We start from the raw sequence: 18,102 nt of genomic DNA, 5'->3' as shown, positions 1-18,102 counted from the left end.
GAAGGCTTGAGTTCCAGGACCAGGGGACCAGATTTGATCACTCAAGAGATTTTGTGTAGCAGAGTTTTATTAGCATATAAAAAGGGACAGAGGAAGCTTCTGACATAGACATCAGAAGGGGGACAGAGAGCCCCCCACTCACTAGTCTTATCAAGGCCTTATATACTTTTACCAGACCCATTCCCACAACATGCATCTTAAATTAACAAGATTAGAACTAGTAATAGAAAGGTCTCACCAGACCCACTCCCACAATATACCTAAGATAACAAGATTAGTGAGAAAGGTCTCCTTAAGGAGAAACATGTCCTTCAGTTCAGTCGCTCAGTCATGTCCGACTCTTTGGGACCCCATGAATTGCAGCACGCCAGGCCTCCCTGTCCATCACTAACTCCCAGAGTCCACCCAGACCCATGTCTATTGAGTCAGTGATGCCATCCAACCATCTCATCCTCTGTCGTCCCCTTCTCCTCCTGCCCACAATCCCTCCCAGCATCAAAGTCTTTTCCAATGAATCAACTCTTCGCATGAGGTGGCCAAAGTACTGGAGTTTCAGCTTTAGCATCATTCCTTCCAAAGAAATCCCAGGGTTGATCCTCAGAATGGACTGGTTGGATCTCCTTGCAGTCCAAGGGACTCTCAAGAGTCTTCTCCAACACCACAGTTCAAAAGCATCAATGCTTTGGCGCTCAGCCTTCTTCACAGTCCAACTCTCACATCCATACATGACTACTGAAAAAACCATAGCCGTGACTAGACGGACCTTAGTCGGCAAAGTAGTCTCTGCTTTTGAATATGCTATCTAGGTTGGTCATCACTTTTCTTCCAAGGAGTAAGCGTCTTTTAATTTCATGGCTGCATTCACCATTTGCAGTGATTTTGGAGCCCCCAAAATTAAAGTCTGACACTGTTTCCACTGTTTTCCCATCTATTTCCCATGAAGTGATCAGACCAGATGCTATGATCTTCGTTTTCTGAATGTTGAGCTTCAAGCCAACTTTTTCACTCTCCTCTTTCACTTTTATCAAGAGGCTTTTTAGTTCCTCTTCACTTTGTGCCATAAGGGTGGTGTCATCTGCATATCTGACGTTATTGATATTTCTCCCAGCAATCTTGATTCCAGCTTCTGTTTCTTCCAGTCCAGCGTTTCTCATGCTGTACTCTGCATATAAGTTAAATAAGCAGGGTGACAATATACAGCCTTGATGTACTCCTTTTCCTATTTGGAACCAGTCTGTTGTTCCATGTCCAGTTCTAACTGTTGCTTCCTGACCTGCATACAGATTTCTCAAGAGGCAGGTTAGGTGGTCTGGTATTCCCATCTCTCTCAGAATTTTCCATAGTTTACTGTGATCCACACAAAGGCTTTGGCATAGTCAATAAAGCAGAAATAGATGTTTTTCTGGAACTCTCTTGCTTTTTCCATGATCCAGCAGATGTTGGCAATTTGATCTCTGGTTCCTCTGCCTTTTCTAAAACGAGCTTGAACATCAGGAAGTTCACGGTTCACGTATTGCTGAAGCCTGGCTTGGAGAATTTTGAGCATTACTTTACTAGCGTGTGAGATGAGTGCAAACGTCCTTACATTGTTTATATTGACTAAGACAAAGCAATGTAGAAAAAAAGTTTGTCCTTTTCTCCTCCTTGAGAACTCCAGACCCCTATCTCCTCCTCCAGAGCCCCAGACCCCTTTCTCCTCCTCGGGGACCCCAGACTTCCTATCAACCTGCCTTGGAATTGACTCTATCACAAGTAAGGCCCTTATAGTGCACCTGGTTGATATCTCTGATTCAACTGTGTTTCCTTACACTCCCTTCTTGTTTTGTTGTTGCCTTGCAATCTACTGAAGAAACCAGATTATTTGTCCTTTAGTCTCACCCATGTTCTACACTTTACTGATGGCAGTTTGTTTCCTTGTATTTTGTATTTCTTATAAACTGATTCAGAGGACCAGTCAGATTAAGGTGTGATTTAATCTCATTATGATATTAACTGCCATTAATAATCATTGCCTAGATACATTATCTCACTGGGGTTACAAAATGGTAATACTCTCACTTACTAGCTGAAATATTTCTATATGCTTCCATTCATCAACAATCTGGTTATCCTGAGTTTTTCCTATTAAAGAGGCAGGATAAATGCTTGATTCCTTCCCTTTACTCACTAGTCAGTATATAAAATATGCAACTGGTTTCATAGCATCCTCCAAAATGGTTTTGAGGGGGTTGGTTCTAGTATCATTATGAATTAATTAATTTTAATATAGTTTGTTTCAGTACAATGCCAGTCATCTTAAAGAAGGTCTAATTGTCTTACCTTTGTGATTTACATGTTAAGAACACTACTTCTGAGGCTGGTGGAAAACAGCTTAAATGAGAACAAGAGTTGATTAGAAGGCTAATTAGTTTACTATGGTGGTCCTGGAGAGAGACAGTGGTATTCCAACACACCTTCCACCAGGCTGAAGGCATAAAGCTGCTGACGGATTGGATATGAACAGAGAGGAAGGAGTAAATAAAAACTAGAGGCTTAAGCCTACAGTGCAGGAGACCTGAGTTTGATCCCTGGGTTGGGAAGATCACCTGGAGAAGGAAATGGCAGCCCACTCCAGTATCCTTGCCTGGAAAATCTCATGGACAGAGGAGCCTGGTGGGCTGCAGTCCATGGGGTCACAAGGAGTCAGGCACGACTGAGCAACTAACACACACTTACTTAGAGGCTTAAGCAACCGAGTCTCCAACCTGGCTGCTCCTGAAAGACACTGGAGTTGTAAGTACAGTCTCTTGGGCTTATCACTATAGATTATGATTCAGTAGAGCTTGGTTGAGGTTGAGGCCATAATATTTCTATTCTAAGTCCTATCAAGCAGTGACCATGACCCAAGGGACCTTTGAGAACCTTTTGATACATTAAGAAGGTATTTACACTAAATAGAATAGGGAGTCAGAGTTTTCAGAAGAGGCATGGTGCAATGTTGTTACATAGCAGGGGATTCAACTTCTATTTAGTAAAGGCTTTCCAGAAGACAAACTTGGCCCCTTAAGTGAAATAGGCAATATTATCATAAATAACATATATAAATGAATTGTATAATGTTTACCTCTCTAATGCCACTGAAATGTAGGGAATTAAGCTAAGGAATACTTGGTTTCCCCTTAAATAAAAGTCTGCGATAGTCTGCTTTTTTTCTATTACAAATGGATTATTAACATTTTTACACTTGGGTATGTTATGTGATGGGCTTCCCTGCTGGCTCAGCCTTTGATAATTTATTTCTCTGAGTTTCTGATGCTGAAATTTAATCTTCTTTAAGTGAAAACAATCTGTAAGAAAGCAATGAGGAAAGACGGTATTTACTAGGTACTTATAGCTCAATTCTCATATCAGCCCTATAATGTATATATAGATTTCTCATTTCTCTGGTAATCAGAGAATAAGAAAGGTTAAAGATTTTGATTCAGATCTGTGTATGTTCTAAATCTAAAGCTATGCTCTGCATTAAACAAATGATCAATACAGACAATGAGATCAGGGAAATGGACCAAGAGATCAAGAGTATTCTCTGTATATACCCAGAAATACAAATGCCAGAAACAAATAATGGAAAAGCTTTCATTTTGCTTTCTATGAAAATAAGGACAATGGCCTTGAAATAGGACTTGGAAAATACTTTTTACAAAAAGGCATTCCTAAATAGGCTGCCTGAAATTGTAATATAAAAATGAATGGGTAAGAAAATTCAAGGATAGAGTTAAGTCATGAATTTTGGCTTGGACACAATTCAGCTTCACAATGTATAGACTTTGTATCTTAAAAGCCTATATAGAATTATCCTGTTTTCACAGTTGTTTTATTGGCCCAGAAGAGGGAAAACTTCTATGATAGGACTATATGATACTGTGGTGTATTCAGGGTCAGCATCCTTTTAGAGATAAGGGCTTCACAGAAGGAACCCTGGGGCCCAGTGTCACCCCCTTACAACCCCCCTGGAAGGAACCCCAAACACTAGACCATCCAACACTTGCTAAAAGGTCATCCTTGTGTCTCCTTTACCTCCTCCAAGGTAATTCCCAGCCATCCCCACCCTTTCCCATTCACAACATGGATGCTCAGCCCCATCTAGGTGCAGGGAGTCAGTTAACTGCCCTCAGGCTTATCTTTTCTCTGTCTCCTGCCCACCTACCCTCAACGCTTATCCTCAGCATTCCTTTCAGGGCAGTTGGTTCCTTTTGTCCGTACCCCCCACCTAGGCTCCCTTTCAGACTGTCCTCTACCTCAGCTCCCACCCCACCATCAGTCATGCAGGTCTGTCTGCCAGAAATAGGAAGATCTGTAATCCATTGCTCAAAGAGATGGGACTTCCTAGCCATCCCCTCCCAGTGCACTGGACCCTCCCAGCCCAAGTGGTTGTGGGTCTTTCCTGTGCTGCAGAAACCCCTCCTTTACCCACCTCTGTTCATCCACAGCAGGACATTACACCTGGAGTTGAGCTTTTCCTGGTGCTTATGAGACTGAATCAAGATCCAGAGAAGGCAGGGGACCTTGATCTTGAGAGTTATGAAGAATGAAGACATGCAGGTTTTTTTTTTTTCTTCCTCCAAGTAGTTCAGATGTTCTTTTTTTCTTCAGATTTATTGGGATATGATTGGCATGTAGCACTGGGTAAGCTTAAGGCATATAGCATAGTGATTTGATTGAACATACCTCATAAATTGATTAGTAAGTGTAGTGAACATTATCTCCTACAGATACAAAACTGAAGAAATAGAAAAAAGATACATCCTGTTTTCCTTGTGATGAGAACTCTTACAATTTACTCTTGTAACAGCTTTCATACACAACATATGGTGTTATTAATTAGGCTTGTTGTATACTGCATCCCTAATACAGGCTACTCTTGCATACAGGAAGTCCTTCTTGGGATCTGACCACATTCCCTTAAGAGTACTTTATCCACTCTGCCAGTATTTGAGCTCTTGTCCTATAGGGGCTATGTTTTTTACTGAGGCAACAGAGTAATGGTTAAGAGCACAGACTCTGGAGCCAAGTTGTTGGATTCAACCCCTGACTACACCCCACTTAACTAGCTTACTGGCAATTTCCCTTCCAAGTGTCTTGCTTTCCATTAATAGTTCCAGAATCAAATATGGAGTTGAGTTAATAGAAACCTGCTGATGGCCAATGTATGTGGCCATCGACAGTACCTATCTCTTAATATTGTTTTGAGGATTAAATGAATTAATCAGGTCAGGTGCCCTTGGACTAGTGCCTGGCACAGAGTAAGGTGTTACATAAGGGATTCATTGTTACTATTAAGGTGGATATGTTTTATCTCCAGTGCCCAGCAGTAGTGCTTCTAAAGGTCTAAGTAAGGACTGACTTCCAATCCTCAGTGTTGAGTACTAGCAGGTGGGATTAGGGGAGGCCACTGGACAGGCTGCTGGCAATGAAGGGGCAAAGTCATCCCCGTTTTCTCTCTAGATTATAACTGGTGGACTAGATGCAGTATTTTTATTTAAATAAACTTTTTATTTTGGAATAATTGTAGATTGACCACAAAGCTGCAAAGACACTACAGAGAGTTCCCGAGGAACCCCTCAGTCTCCACGCTCCCTGTGGGCATCTTGTGTTATAAAGGTATTTGTCACAACTCGGGAAGCAATATCAGTCTGTTTCTGTGACCTGCCCCCTCGCCCACCCTATCTTCTGATTTCACCTGTTCCCTAACCCCTTCCTTTGTTTCAGGATCCCCCCCAGGATGCCGAGTCACACTTAGTTTTCACATCTCCTCAGCAACCTCTGGTCTGTGGAGGCTTTTCAGACTTTTCTTATCTCCTGTGACTTTGATGATTTTGAAGAGTGCAGGTTGGGTATTCTGTGAACGGTTTCTGTTTGGTTTTGTCTCATAGACTGGAACTTGGAGAAGGAAATGGCAACCCACGCCAGTATTCTTGCCTAGAGAATCCTGTGGATGGAGGAGCTTGGTGGGCTGCTGTCCATAGGGTCGCACAGAGTCGGACACGACTGAAGCGACTTAGCATGCATAGCACTTAGCATACACCTATACTAAGCCACTCAACTCTTGTGATTTACTTATTCTGTGTTCACTTTTAAGTTTCCTCCTATAATGTCCAGTCTACCAGCTACCACTTCTCACTACTGTTTGCCCAGAACAAAAATAGGAAAAGAGTTAAATGTGCAATAATAGGGCTTTTGAACACTAGGTCCTTTTCTATTAAGTATATGGATTTATTGAACTCTGTTATTTTAGGTGGTTAGAAGCCTTTTTTGGTTTCTCTGCTCCTAGTTGGGAGGAACAGAAACCTAGTCTTCAGATAACTAATACTGCCTTATTATTGTGACCATGTAATATGCAATCCAAATAATTTGGAACTCTCCACCTGTATCACGAGATCACAAGACTCAAATCCTTTTTTTTAAATAAAATTGAGAATATCAAAGCATCTTAACTAGGGAGTGAGAAGAATTAAACATATCATCTAGTATAAACTTTTTGAGTTTACTTATTCCCTTTGGTTCCCTATTTTTTTTACACTGCATAAGAGAAAAGCTCTAAACTGAAAAGGCTTACATAATTTATTTTTGGTTGTGCTGGGTCTTTGTTGCTGCACATGGGCTTTCTCTAGTTGCAGAAAGTGGGGGCTACTCTCTAGTTGTGATGCGCAGGCTTCTCACTGCAATGGTTTTAAAAATCCTATGATGTACTATTAGGAAATAGCCCTTCCCTACCCTAACAAAAAGGGTAAATTAGTTTAAACATTCAGGAAACTGTATCCTAGTTAATTTTATCTGCCTTTCTAAGACACCATTGACAGAATGCTGAAAAGATGGCAAACGTACTGAAAACATCTCAAAACATTAGTCCTATCTCTGCTTTAGCAAATGGCCCACATATTTTAACAACATACAATCTCTCTGATGACCTTTAATATCACATCACATTAAATACCCTCTTGGAATACTAGACTGGGTTTCAACTATGCAAAGACATGCCCTAGAATTTATCTACCAATTTAAGAAATCATTTTGACATTTGCTGTTCTTCTAAGTGAAGTCCCAGTATAGCCTGGTATTATATCTTGGTTCAGATTAATAGAGGTGTCCTGTTCCATACACATTTGAATCATATACAGTAAAATCATATTTTCATGTAAAAATTAATTTTCATATTTAAAGGTAGAAGCAGGTTTAAATCTGTCAGAAAATTCTTGATCAAGAAGGTTGAACAGGGAGCTGGAAAAGATTTTTTAAAAATCCCATCTTAATCTTTGGAAGATCTGACTGGGAATAAGAAATCATCTGCCCTTTCAAAAGCAGCATATTATTACGGCTTCATCTAGAAGACTGTTCTCCCTTATTCAGTTCAGTTCAGTCGCTCAGTCATGTCCGACTCTTCGCGACCCTATGAACTGCAGCATGCCAGGCCTCCCTGTCCATCACCAACTCCCGGAGTTCACTCAGACTCACATCCATCGAGTCAGTGATGCCATCCAGCCATCTCATCCTCCGTCGTCCCCTTCTCCTCCTGCCCCCAATCCCTCCCAGTATCAGTCTTTTCCAATGAGTCAACTCTTCACGTGAGGTGGCCAAAGTACTGGAATTTCAGCTTTAGCATCATTCCTTCCAAAGAAATCCCAGGGCTGATCTCCTTCAGAATGGACTGGTTGGATCTCCTTGCAGTCCAAAGGACTCTCAAGAGTCTTCTCCAACGCCACAGTTCAAAAGCATCAATTCTTCGGCGCTCAGCTTTCTTCACAGTCCAACTCTCACATCCATACATTACCACACAGTAAGTATAAATATATTAACATGGAAGAAAACATTATGTCTGCTAACAGGGTTTCTAATCAACAGAGTTTCTCCCTCTGAAGTAGACATTACTGCAGGGAAGCCTCCCAACCATTATTCACAGCTATCAGTATCTTGGGATCTTTTTATTTAGAAGTACCATAAAAATGAGGTACTGAATTCCAGAATGTAGAACTTGTAAGGAAGGTTATACATACTATTGGTGAATCAAATGAAGGGAAAGCTGTTGTATTTCGCCTTTTGCAAATATTTTCAAGTTTAATATGCTGCTGCTGCTGCTAAGTCACTTCAGTCGTGTCTGACTCTGTGTGACCCCATGGACTGCAGCCTACCAGGCTCCTCTGCCCATGGGATTTTTCAAGAGTACTGGAGTGGGTTGCCATTGCTGTCTCCATAAGTTTAATATAGTTGAAAACCTAAGGTTAGGCATTTTAATTCTTATTAATAAGCCAAACATATCATTGTCCTCATGTTTTTGATGAATCTTCTTTCCAAATACTAATGAACAGACCTTTGTTAAGTACTATACAGAAAAGGAATAAAAAACACACCAGTGAGTGGGAATGCAAACTACTACAGCCACCATGGAGAACAGTATTTCCATAAGGAGATGCCTTAAAAAACTGGAAAAAGAACTGCCATACAACCCAGCAATCCCACTGCTGGGAATAAACACCAAGGAAACCAGAATTTAAAGAGACACGTGTACCCCAATGTTTATCAAAGCACTGTTTACAATAAGCCAGGGCCTGGAAGCAACCCAGACATCCATCGGCAGACGAATGGATAAGAAAGCTGTGGTAAACATATACACAATGAATTACTCAGCTATTAAAAGGAATGCATTTGAATCAGTTCTAATGAGGTGGATGAAAGTGGAGCCTATTATACAGAGTAAAGTAAGTCAGAAAGAAAAACACCAACGCATATTAATTAATGTATATATATGGAATTTAGAAAGATGGTAACGAAGACCCTATATGCGAGACAGCAAAGAGACACAGATGTAAAGAACAAACTTTTGGACTCTGTAGGAGAAGGCGAGAGGGCGGGATGATTTAAGAGATTAGCACTGAAACATGTATATTACCATATGTAAAATACATCACCAGTCCAGGTTTGATGCATGAGACAGGGTGTTCAGGGCCGGTGCACTGGGATGACCCTAAGGGATAGGATGGGAGGGTAGTGGGGGCGGGGGGGTTCAGGATGAGGAACATATGTACACCCATGGCTGATTCATGTCAATGTATGACAAAAACCACTACAATATTGTAATTAGCCTCCAATTAAATTAATTAAAAAAAATACACCAGTGAATGCCTTTTGATATCCCCCAAAAGAAAATATGCATTACCTGAGTATAATTTTATTGGTACTTAACTGGTTTTAAACATAAGATGATTATTTTCTTGATATTCCCAATCCTGGAGCTATAATAAGGGCAAAGTCTATAATCCATAGTGGTATCTAGTATAACACTATACATAGCTGTTATCACAGCTCCTTTTTTTCTGCCTGATGGGAAAATAAAAATAATTGAAACCAATGTTTTAGATCAAGACACTTAAAATTTTAAAATATATACAATGAGTTCTAAACAAGAAAGTCAGTTAAATTGAAATTTAGTAAAATTAAAGAAGGGTAGGAATATGAGTCAATTTTTCTCAGCTATAGTACTTTTTATGTACTGTCAATAAAAAATAATTATATAAAATAGACATCTTAACAGAAATATGAGATTTATAAAGATTAAATATTCTTTAAAGAAAAAATACTCATTAAAATATGACACTGAGAAAGTAATAATTTTTGAAACTTTTATTAATTTTGAATTTAAAACAAAATCCAGTTTGAACCACAAGTGGAAACACAGTATTTTCAAGATATTTCTAAAGCTATTACTCTACATAATAATGAAACAGAGTTAACAGCATAAACATAATGTGAATTTTTCATTCCAGTAGTTTATATATTTTCATAGGATGAATTTGTTTTTTATTTAACACCACTTAACAGAACTGTACAAAACCAAAAAGGTATTTTTTAAATGACTTGTCACATGAATGTGTTTAAAAACAGAAGTCTGTAAATGTTTGGGTAAAGAAGCAGTCTTCACTTTACAATGAGTTTGTAAGGTTTTGCCTTTGTAAGCAAGGAGAGTAGAGTTGTGTTTTTTGCTGCAAACTCTTTTTATACTTAATCTTACAGGAGTATTGGTATACTGAGAACCCATATACCTATCATGTTTTATGAGATCCTGATCAACTTGATTTTTTTGTGCTAGTTCTTCTCTATCACTTCTTATGCTAGTGGACCAACCTCAAATTATAATTCCATTCTCATCGTTGCAGCAAGGTCTATTGGTCCTTTTCATCACCTGCTGCTGGAGAGAAAAAGGCCTGGGAAGATTCTTGCTGTCTAATCCACTGTTCCCTTAGAGCAAAGAATAGGGCTCAGAGAAGGGAAGGATTTAGCTGGTGATAAAATATGTGTTAAATCTAAGATATGTGCCCTAGAATACAACCCTGCCTCCAATCTCCTCTTATCTTTCAGTCAAGTTACTTCCAACACTGTAAGTAAAATATAAGGTGTTCTTAAATTTGTGTCATCAAACATGAAGCTTCTCCTGTTATAGTGATCAATTTCTTCCTTCTTTGGATTAAAAATAAAGTTTCCCTTAAGGAAAAAACACCACTTATTACCTCGTGTTCTTAAATTTGTGTCATCAAACATGAAGCTTCTCCTGTTATAGTGATCAATTTCTTCCTTCTTTGCCTTAAAAATAAAGTTTCCCTTAAGGAAAAAACACCACTTACTACCTAACCTGATTGATAAAGTTATAGTTTTAAATGTGACTAAAAGAGTTATCAAGAATTCTGTGGCAGCTACTGTTTGATTATTAACAAAAAAGTAGGAAAATGATGACTGATTCTGTAGGTAGGTGTAAGGGTGAATTACTCAAGTTCCAAAATCAAACTCTGATTCTAAACATAATATCAAAGAAAATTCTCCATTTAGGGATTAAGATGTCTTTAAAAGTTGAAAGAATTTTGGAGGTCATCCAGCCCAACTTCCATCCAGATATCATGCCTCTCACATATAGTAGTCTTCTGAATTATAAAAATTTATAAAGTTTTTTTTAAAAGCACATAAATAATATTATCTATATATAGAAATATCTATTCAGCAATTCCATAATTTAAATAGTCAAATCAAATTGGGCAAAACTGGTTCCTTCTCATCCCCACAGACTGTATTTACACACTAACACATCAAGTTACATTTAAATAAAAAGAATAATACCACCTGACTAAATGGAGAAATTGTGCTCTAACACAAACCCTAGTTTTTTTCATGAACATAGACTTGTAAGTCACTTATCTGAATTTTATCTCAATGATACTGTGAAAAGAAAAATAAACAAAGAAACCAAAACACACACACATATATGAACAAAACCAAACAAAAACCAGGTAACCTGCTAACCTGGACTTTGGTCTCTCATTTAATGTTCTGGAATGCATATGTGGTTTTCAAAGGTCCAATAAAATCAATCTCTTGTATAGTCTGTGTACATATTAATCGTTTACAAGGACTGTGAATCCATAGCATCACAAACAGGAGGCTTTGGTGACTAACCAAATGTGTCAACATAGAAAATAACTCTCTATTTGGTCAAAAGTATAAAAGGTTTGACTTTTTTGGAAATATGAAAAAGCTGAGTACTTGGGAGAGACATGAAAATACTCAGCATAGATAATATGAAAAGTTGAATAAAAGTAACTTTTTCTCCCCAAAAAATTATTTTAGGCCACGGCATATAACAGAACTTATTGCTATTTGAAGTATCATTAAAAATAGGTTCATATATAGAAGGCGATTAGTAATACCTCTTCACTAATATAAAATATGCCCCTTTTAGAAGACATACTCTAGATATCATTTCTAGAACTGCACTTTTTTCATTTCTAAAACTTGTGTATGTATCTGATTAAACTGAGCTTACCAAATCCCACAAATTTATAAATCAATTAAAGTTCTGATTTCGTTGATTTTAGCTTGTTTCATTTCACTCGCATTTGTTTTCTTAGTTCCAAAGGCTCCAGCTGCAAGTTCTCTCTTCGTGTTTTGTATTTTCAGCATGTTTTCTTCAACAGAATCCTTCACAATGAACTGTAAAAAGAAAAACAAAGTTAAATTGGTTAGGTACTTTATAGGTCACAATACTTAAACTCTTTAATTTAAAAAATGAGACCTAATGAAAATAATGCTCTACTCTAAAGGAATCTGCTTCCTTATAGTATTATGTAGCTGTCAAAAATGATCAATAATAATCTATTAGAAACTGTTTCACTATCCCTCTTTTTCTCAATATACAATAGTAATATTAGAATATGGTATGATAGCTAGAGATGAATGCCATTTTTCCTTATCACTCAGTATATTTCTCCTGTATAAAGAATATAGCTGTAAGGACATGTTATAACTCTATCATCAGATAAGAGCAACATATAAAAAAGCAAACTTTATGGACAATGCTGTAGCTGGAATATTAGCAGAATAAATTCAGCATATTTAAAAAGCCAAGTAAGATTTTCCCAGAAAGAATACACCTTCATCTGGTGTAATTCAGAAAATTGAAAGAAAAAATGTGATCATCTCAATAAATATTAAAGAAGAATGTGATAAAGTTCAACATTGACTCCTCATTAAAAACTTTAATTTTAAAAAGAATCCTCATTAACCTAGAAATAAATGTCCTCAATCTTATTAAGGACATCTACTAGAAACTTACCAAGAACACCATACTTAATGTAAAACAATAAAACTATTTCCAACAAAGTTAGGAACAAGTCAAGAATGATTACTATCATTACTACTATTTAACACTGTATAAGAGGTCCCAATTACTGTAATAACAAATTGTGTTATAAAATGTTACTAAGTTCTTATATGGGAACACTCCTTATTTATAAAGAATACAGTTTTCAAATTAATCATAAATTCAGTAAATCCCAAACAAGATTTCTTAAATGGGATTTGGTAATCTAAATCCAAAGTTCAATTCATGACTAAATAATAAAAACCAACACAATTTTCAAAAAGAAGGGCAGTGAGAACACTATGCTCTATTAGATATCAAGGCATACTTTATAAAACCATAGAAATTATTAATGTAACACTGTCCTGGGAATAGGAAAAGAGATCAATGAAATGGAACAGAGCCCAGAAAGAGACCCATGTAATATATATGAATTTATGAAGAAGTGACATTTCAAATTGGTAGGAAAAAAAAGATGGACTTAAAAATGGTAATGTAACAAACAATTCTTCATTTGAAAACAATAAAGTTCGATCCATATCATGAATCATAAACAAAAAGTAAAATATTTCAAAAGAATCAGAACTACGGGAGACTTTTTGGGGTAACATTTTCCAAATTTTGAATATGACCATTTTTATTGATATTTTTATAAAACACTACTTCCAGTGGTGGATCAGACCATAAAGAATCCACCTGCAATGCAGGAGACCTGGGTTCGATCCTGGGGTTGGGAAGATCCCCTGTAGGAGGGCATGGCAACCCACTCCAGTATTCTTGCCTGGAATATCCCCATGGACAGAGTAGCCTGGTTGACTACAGTCCATGAGGTTGCCAAGAGTCAGACACAACTGAGAGACCAAGCACAGCACCCCTCCAGTTTACAAAACTTACAGAAGATTCATTTTTTAAATTTGAAGATAAAAGTCTTCTGTTCTAAGCAAGACCTCAAAAATCCAGGAGATATCAAGAAAATGACTGACATATTTTAAATCATAAAAATTTCTAAACTTTCATGATGAAAAAACACAAAGTTCAAAGATAAACAAGAGCCTGGGATAAAAATTTTCAATACATATAACAAAACATTTAAAATCAGAATTTATAAAATCCTTTATACTATAAAACTATATTTGTTCTTTATGAAAACTTGGCAAAAGATATAAGCAAGCAATTCACATAAAAAAATTAACAAGACCAGAATAAAGATGACCCTCATAGTTTGCTCTGCATAATTCTATTTCAATCTTTTATAACAACAAAGTCACGCACTATTTATGTAGTTTTTAAAATCCTACAACCTAATTTCAAAATAGGTATCTTAAAAACTCACTTTTGTGATAATAACTTCTTGCTTCTGGCCAAGTCTATGGCATCTGTCAAAGCACTGATCTTCAGCAGCTGGATTCCAGGCCTAGTAAGAACATGAATTGCATCACTACCACCCTAATCTGTATGTGTTCTATACAAGTCCTTTTGTTGCAGTACTATTCATTCACCTTTTACCAACTCAAATCTTTCTGAATGAATTCAGATAATGACATATTAATAAATGTTCTAGGGACGAAACAATCCACACACACCCCTGACTGCCTTCCCCAATCACTACTATGATAGGCAGGTGTTCTCTCCCCTGTCATTTTACTCCACTGCCTCCAGTATCTAATTGAGGGTCTGAAAAATAGAAATCACACAGTATAAATGATTGTTGAGTAGTCAAATAGTATCTTTCCAGTTTCTTCTCAACCCACTTTCAAGTCAAAGTATATCTGCTTAACAGAGGAAGGTTATACACTCTCCAAAATAATTTACATCAGAAAAGATAGGTGAGCCCATTTAATGAAAAAGTTTTCTCCCTTTTTGCTGGTCTTTGGTTCTTTTTCTTTCATTTTCCTCCACTCATTATATAAAAGTACAAAAAAAGATTTCAGGAGTAGTCAAAAGTCCTAAAAATTATTTAAGACTTTGAAACATAATTTTCAGTATATATACTTGAAATCAGTTTGACTTCAAAACTGATCTAAGAAAGTAACGTTAGCTAATTAACATAAGCATTATCATAGGGACTCTCTCATGGTAAAGAATAAAACAATGAAGCACTCAAAAAGGAAGACTAAGCAAGAAGGATATAGAGCTTTTCAGTCTAGAAGATAGGAGTCAAGTAGTTTTGAAATAATATCATGAATTGTCAGGGTGGGATCATTAAATTTTAAACTAAACTATGGAATGATTCTTGAAGCTGAAAATAGGGTTTTTGGAGAAAAGGAAAATTTATACAACAAAGTACCAATGGAAAACAGAAACAAAATCATAAATGAGTAAGTAATGGCAAGTTCACAATACAATTTATACTTAAGAAGTTATTTTCTTCTTTTTAAAGTTCCCTTGAGATCTAGAGAAGAAGAGATTTTTTAAACTATTAACTTGCTATAATTTGATTTTGGGATTGTTTTTTGGTATAGAAGTTAGATTTAAAGGACTTATGTAGCTTATGATTTTCTAAAACTGAGAGTCATATTCTGTGAATATTTTGTAGTTTGCAAGTGGATACACTTTAAAAGCATTATACTAAGAGGCCAGATAAAATGTTCCTTTCTGCTATCTGTATTTTGTCAGGAACGTCACGGTGAGATGGCAGTATATATCAAGTATGACTAAGATGTATAATAAAATTTATTTCATGGTAATAGAAAACCAATAGCTCCCATTCTCATAGGCAGTGATGAAGGAAGCAATTAACTTTATCAAAAGCTCATAATGAAATATCATAATTTATCTTATCTTTTATATAATACTCCATAAAGAGGTAAAAGATTTTCATGAGCAATTTTTTTTTCCACTGAATCTTATTTTTTGGGGACCTGGCTTTTGTCTTAAAGTTAGAAACAATATCTGAAAACTTAAAATGTTCAATGAAAAACAATCAACCTACTATGAAACTACTAACATTCTGTAAGTTTTCTAAAAGTATAACTGTTCAACTGGTCAACTTTATAATAATAATTAAATTACTGTATTTGGTATTAACAACCTCTTTCTTATCAAGTACTAAGCTTATAACCAAAAAAAAAAAAAAAAATTTGGGAATCTGTTCCAAAAATCAGCTTCTTGAATTATTATCTATAGTTACGATGCATAGTTTTTATAATAACCATAATACCAGAACTTCAGCAGATATTTAAAACTTCATCCACAGAACTAAGGCAAGAAAATACAATAGACACTGCCATCCCCATGGTATTAACATGAAATCCATGAATGCCTGAGTATGGCTTATGGCTGTGATATTACTGGAAAGGTTACCCTCAGGTGAGGAAAAAAAAAAAAAACCTTGGTAACAGGTATATGCTTCAACTAGACTGTCTATCCAGAATAATTCAAAATTTGTATCTTAGTAAAATTTCTTTATGTTATGAATTTTCTGAGTTTCAGGCAGTAAGCTAAAACTACAAACCTTAAGTCTGTGGTTACACAGAAATAGAACAGGGTTTCCTCTAGGTAAAACAGAACGCAATACAAATTAGAAACTGAATTAGTTCAGAGGGTTTCCAGTCCAAAAAAGCCCTTTGTACCATCAAGAAAAAGTGCTCCTGTGGGGATGCAACTCTAAGTCACACAGTTTGATGAGTCAAGTTCAGAGTGAATTTTAGCTCCCACTCTATCCCTAGGCCTGTTTCACACACGGTGACTGCACTGTATCAGACATTAAAATTTACCTAAAACATCCCATTAATGTTATCTGTTTCTAAATTGTGATGCTGGACCACCTGCACCTTTATAAAAATGCAGTTTCCTGGATCTCATCTAGGAACTCCTAAATTTGAGGACAGAGGTCAAGTTGTATTTCTTAATTCTTATGCACATGAAAGCTTGAGACTATTAGTACCATGATGGTGGCTACTTTGTCTATTCTGTTTATAGCCAGATTCCACATCTGGAAGATTCCCTGATACAAAACAGGATCTCATTATTCATGGGCCAAATCAATGAAAACACTTCCCTAAAGCATTAGAAATAACAGAAATAGATTCTGCATATAGAAGAACAGTAGAAAAGCACAGCACAATACTTATGAACATGGACTCAGATCCTGATTTGTGTATGACTAGCTGTGTGACAGGGCAAGTTATTTCACATCCCGGTTTCAGTTTCCTCACCTGTAAAATAGGGATAAGTAACAAGATCTACTCACAGAGATGTTGTGAGAATTTCAGTTGATATACGTAAAGCACTTAAAGAGAAAGCCCTCAAAACACATTTCCTAAATTGTTATCTATTTCTAAAGTTTGCCTAAGAATTTTCACAATCAGTTACAACTATAAAGGTCTTTTAAAAAAATAAACAAAAAACTATTTGGTAAAGAGGTAGTAACAGATCAAAAAGTCTATAAAATTACTTACTGGATCCATTAAAAAAACTCGAGAAGCTGCAGAAAGATTCAAACCAACTCCACCTGCTTTTAAGGATAGAAGCATTATAGTTGGAGACCCTGCTTCAGTGTTTTGAAAACACTGAATTGATTCAACTCTTTTTTTCTGGGCCATGGAACCATCCAAACGAGTAAATACAAATCCAGAGGCTCTAATGGAGGGGACAAAAGAAAGTAAGTTACTACACTATAAAAACATGTTAAGTAATTGTAATCTTTTCATTAAACCAATTTTTTCACTCATTTCTTCTGACAAATATATACCAATCATCTACTAGTAAGTCAGGCTCTACAGTCAACGTTTTTTCCTATAAATTAAGGACTTAAACTTAAAAATTCTAAGTTCTCAGGAATATTCTTTATTGTTACAGTTATTTTGTGTGTTGTGTTAGTCGCTCAGTCGTGCCTGACTCTTTGCGACCACATGGACTGCAATCCACCAGGTTCCTCCATCCATGAGATTTTCCAGGCAAGGATACTGGAGTGGGTTGCCATTTCCTTCTCCAGGGGATCTTCCCAACCCAGGGATGGAACACGGGTCTCCTGCACTGCAGGCAAATTCTTTACTGACTGAGCTACAAGGGAAGCCCTGTTATTTTAGATAGATGAAATAAATAAAACTGCTAAAACAGAAATAATGTCATTTTTTTGCTATTCAAATTAAAACATTTATATAAAATCCTTTTGCTCAAAGTGAAAACACTGTTTAACTTACCTGAGGGGAGTTTCTATTAAAGACAGAAATGTTGTAAACTGAGAAACAACTAAACTTTTTATGTTGGGGTTCTTCTTTCTTAAATCAATCAATGCATGCATTAGAGCATTAATCTGAAAAAAATTAGGACATCCATTAGGTTCCATTTTGAATGAGAAGAGAAAGGTTCTGACATATTACCTCCCCAAAATGCAAATGTAAAAGACCACTAATTTTTTTTAAAAATTGAGACTATCATATTTTTCATAATTTGAACCCTTTCTCTCTCCCCTTAAATTCACCATTAGATATAAACAAAAA

The 18,102-nt window shown here is 36.5% G+C and overlaps 1 protein-coding gene across 2 annotated transcripts in view; it reads right to left on the bottom strand.

Moving 5' to 3' along the window:
• Positions 1-9,639: 9,639 nt before the first annotated feature.
• Positions 9,640-18,102, bottom strand: part of HLTF (helicase like transcription factor) — a 59,736-nt gene continuing 51,273 nt past the window's right edge. For both annotated transcript variants that reach the window (XM_012101702.5, XM_012101705.5), the window contains exons 22-25: positions 17,803-17,915; positions 17,059-17,239; positions 13,992-14,072; positions 9,640-12,009 (exon numbers count right to left, since the gene is read on the bottom strand). In XM_012101702.5, the coding sequence (XP_011957092.1) occupies positions 11,857-12,009; positions 13,992-14,072; positions 17,059-17,239; positions 17,803-17,915 (528 nt within the window). In that variant the 3' untranslated portion in view covers positions 9,640-11,856. The remainder of the gene's footprint in view (positions 12,010-13,991; positions 14,073-17,058; positions 17,240-17,802; positions 17,916-18,102) is intronic.

The sequence above is a fragment of the Ovis aries genome, chromosome 1 (genome assembly GCF_016772045.2).
Source record: "Ovis aries strain OAR_USU_Benz2616 breed Rambouillet chromosome 1, ARS-UI_Ramb_v3.0, whole genome shotgun sequence".
NCBI lineage: Eukaryota > Metazoa > Chordata > Mammalia > Artiodactyla > Bovidae > Ovis > Ovis aries.
The sequence above is the reverse complement of the archived record's forward strand: the minus strand, read 5'-3'. Positions and strand labels throughout refer to the sequence as shown.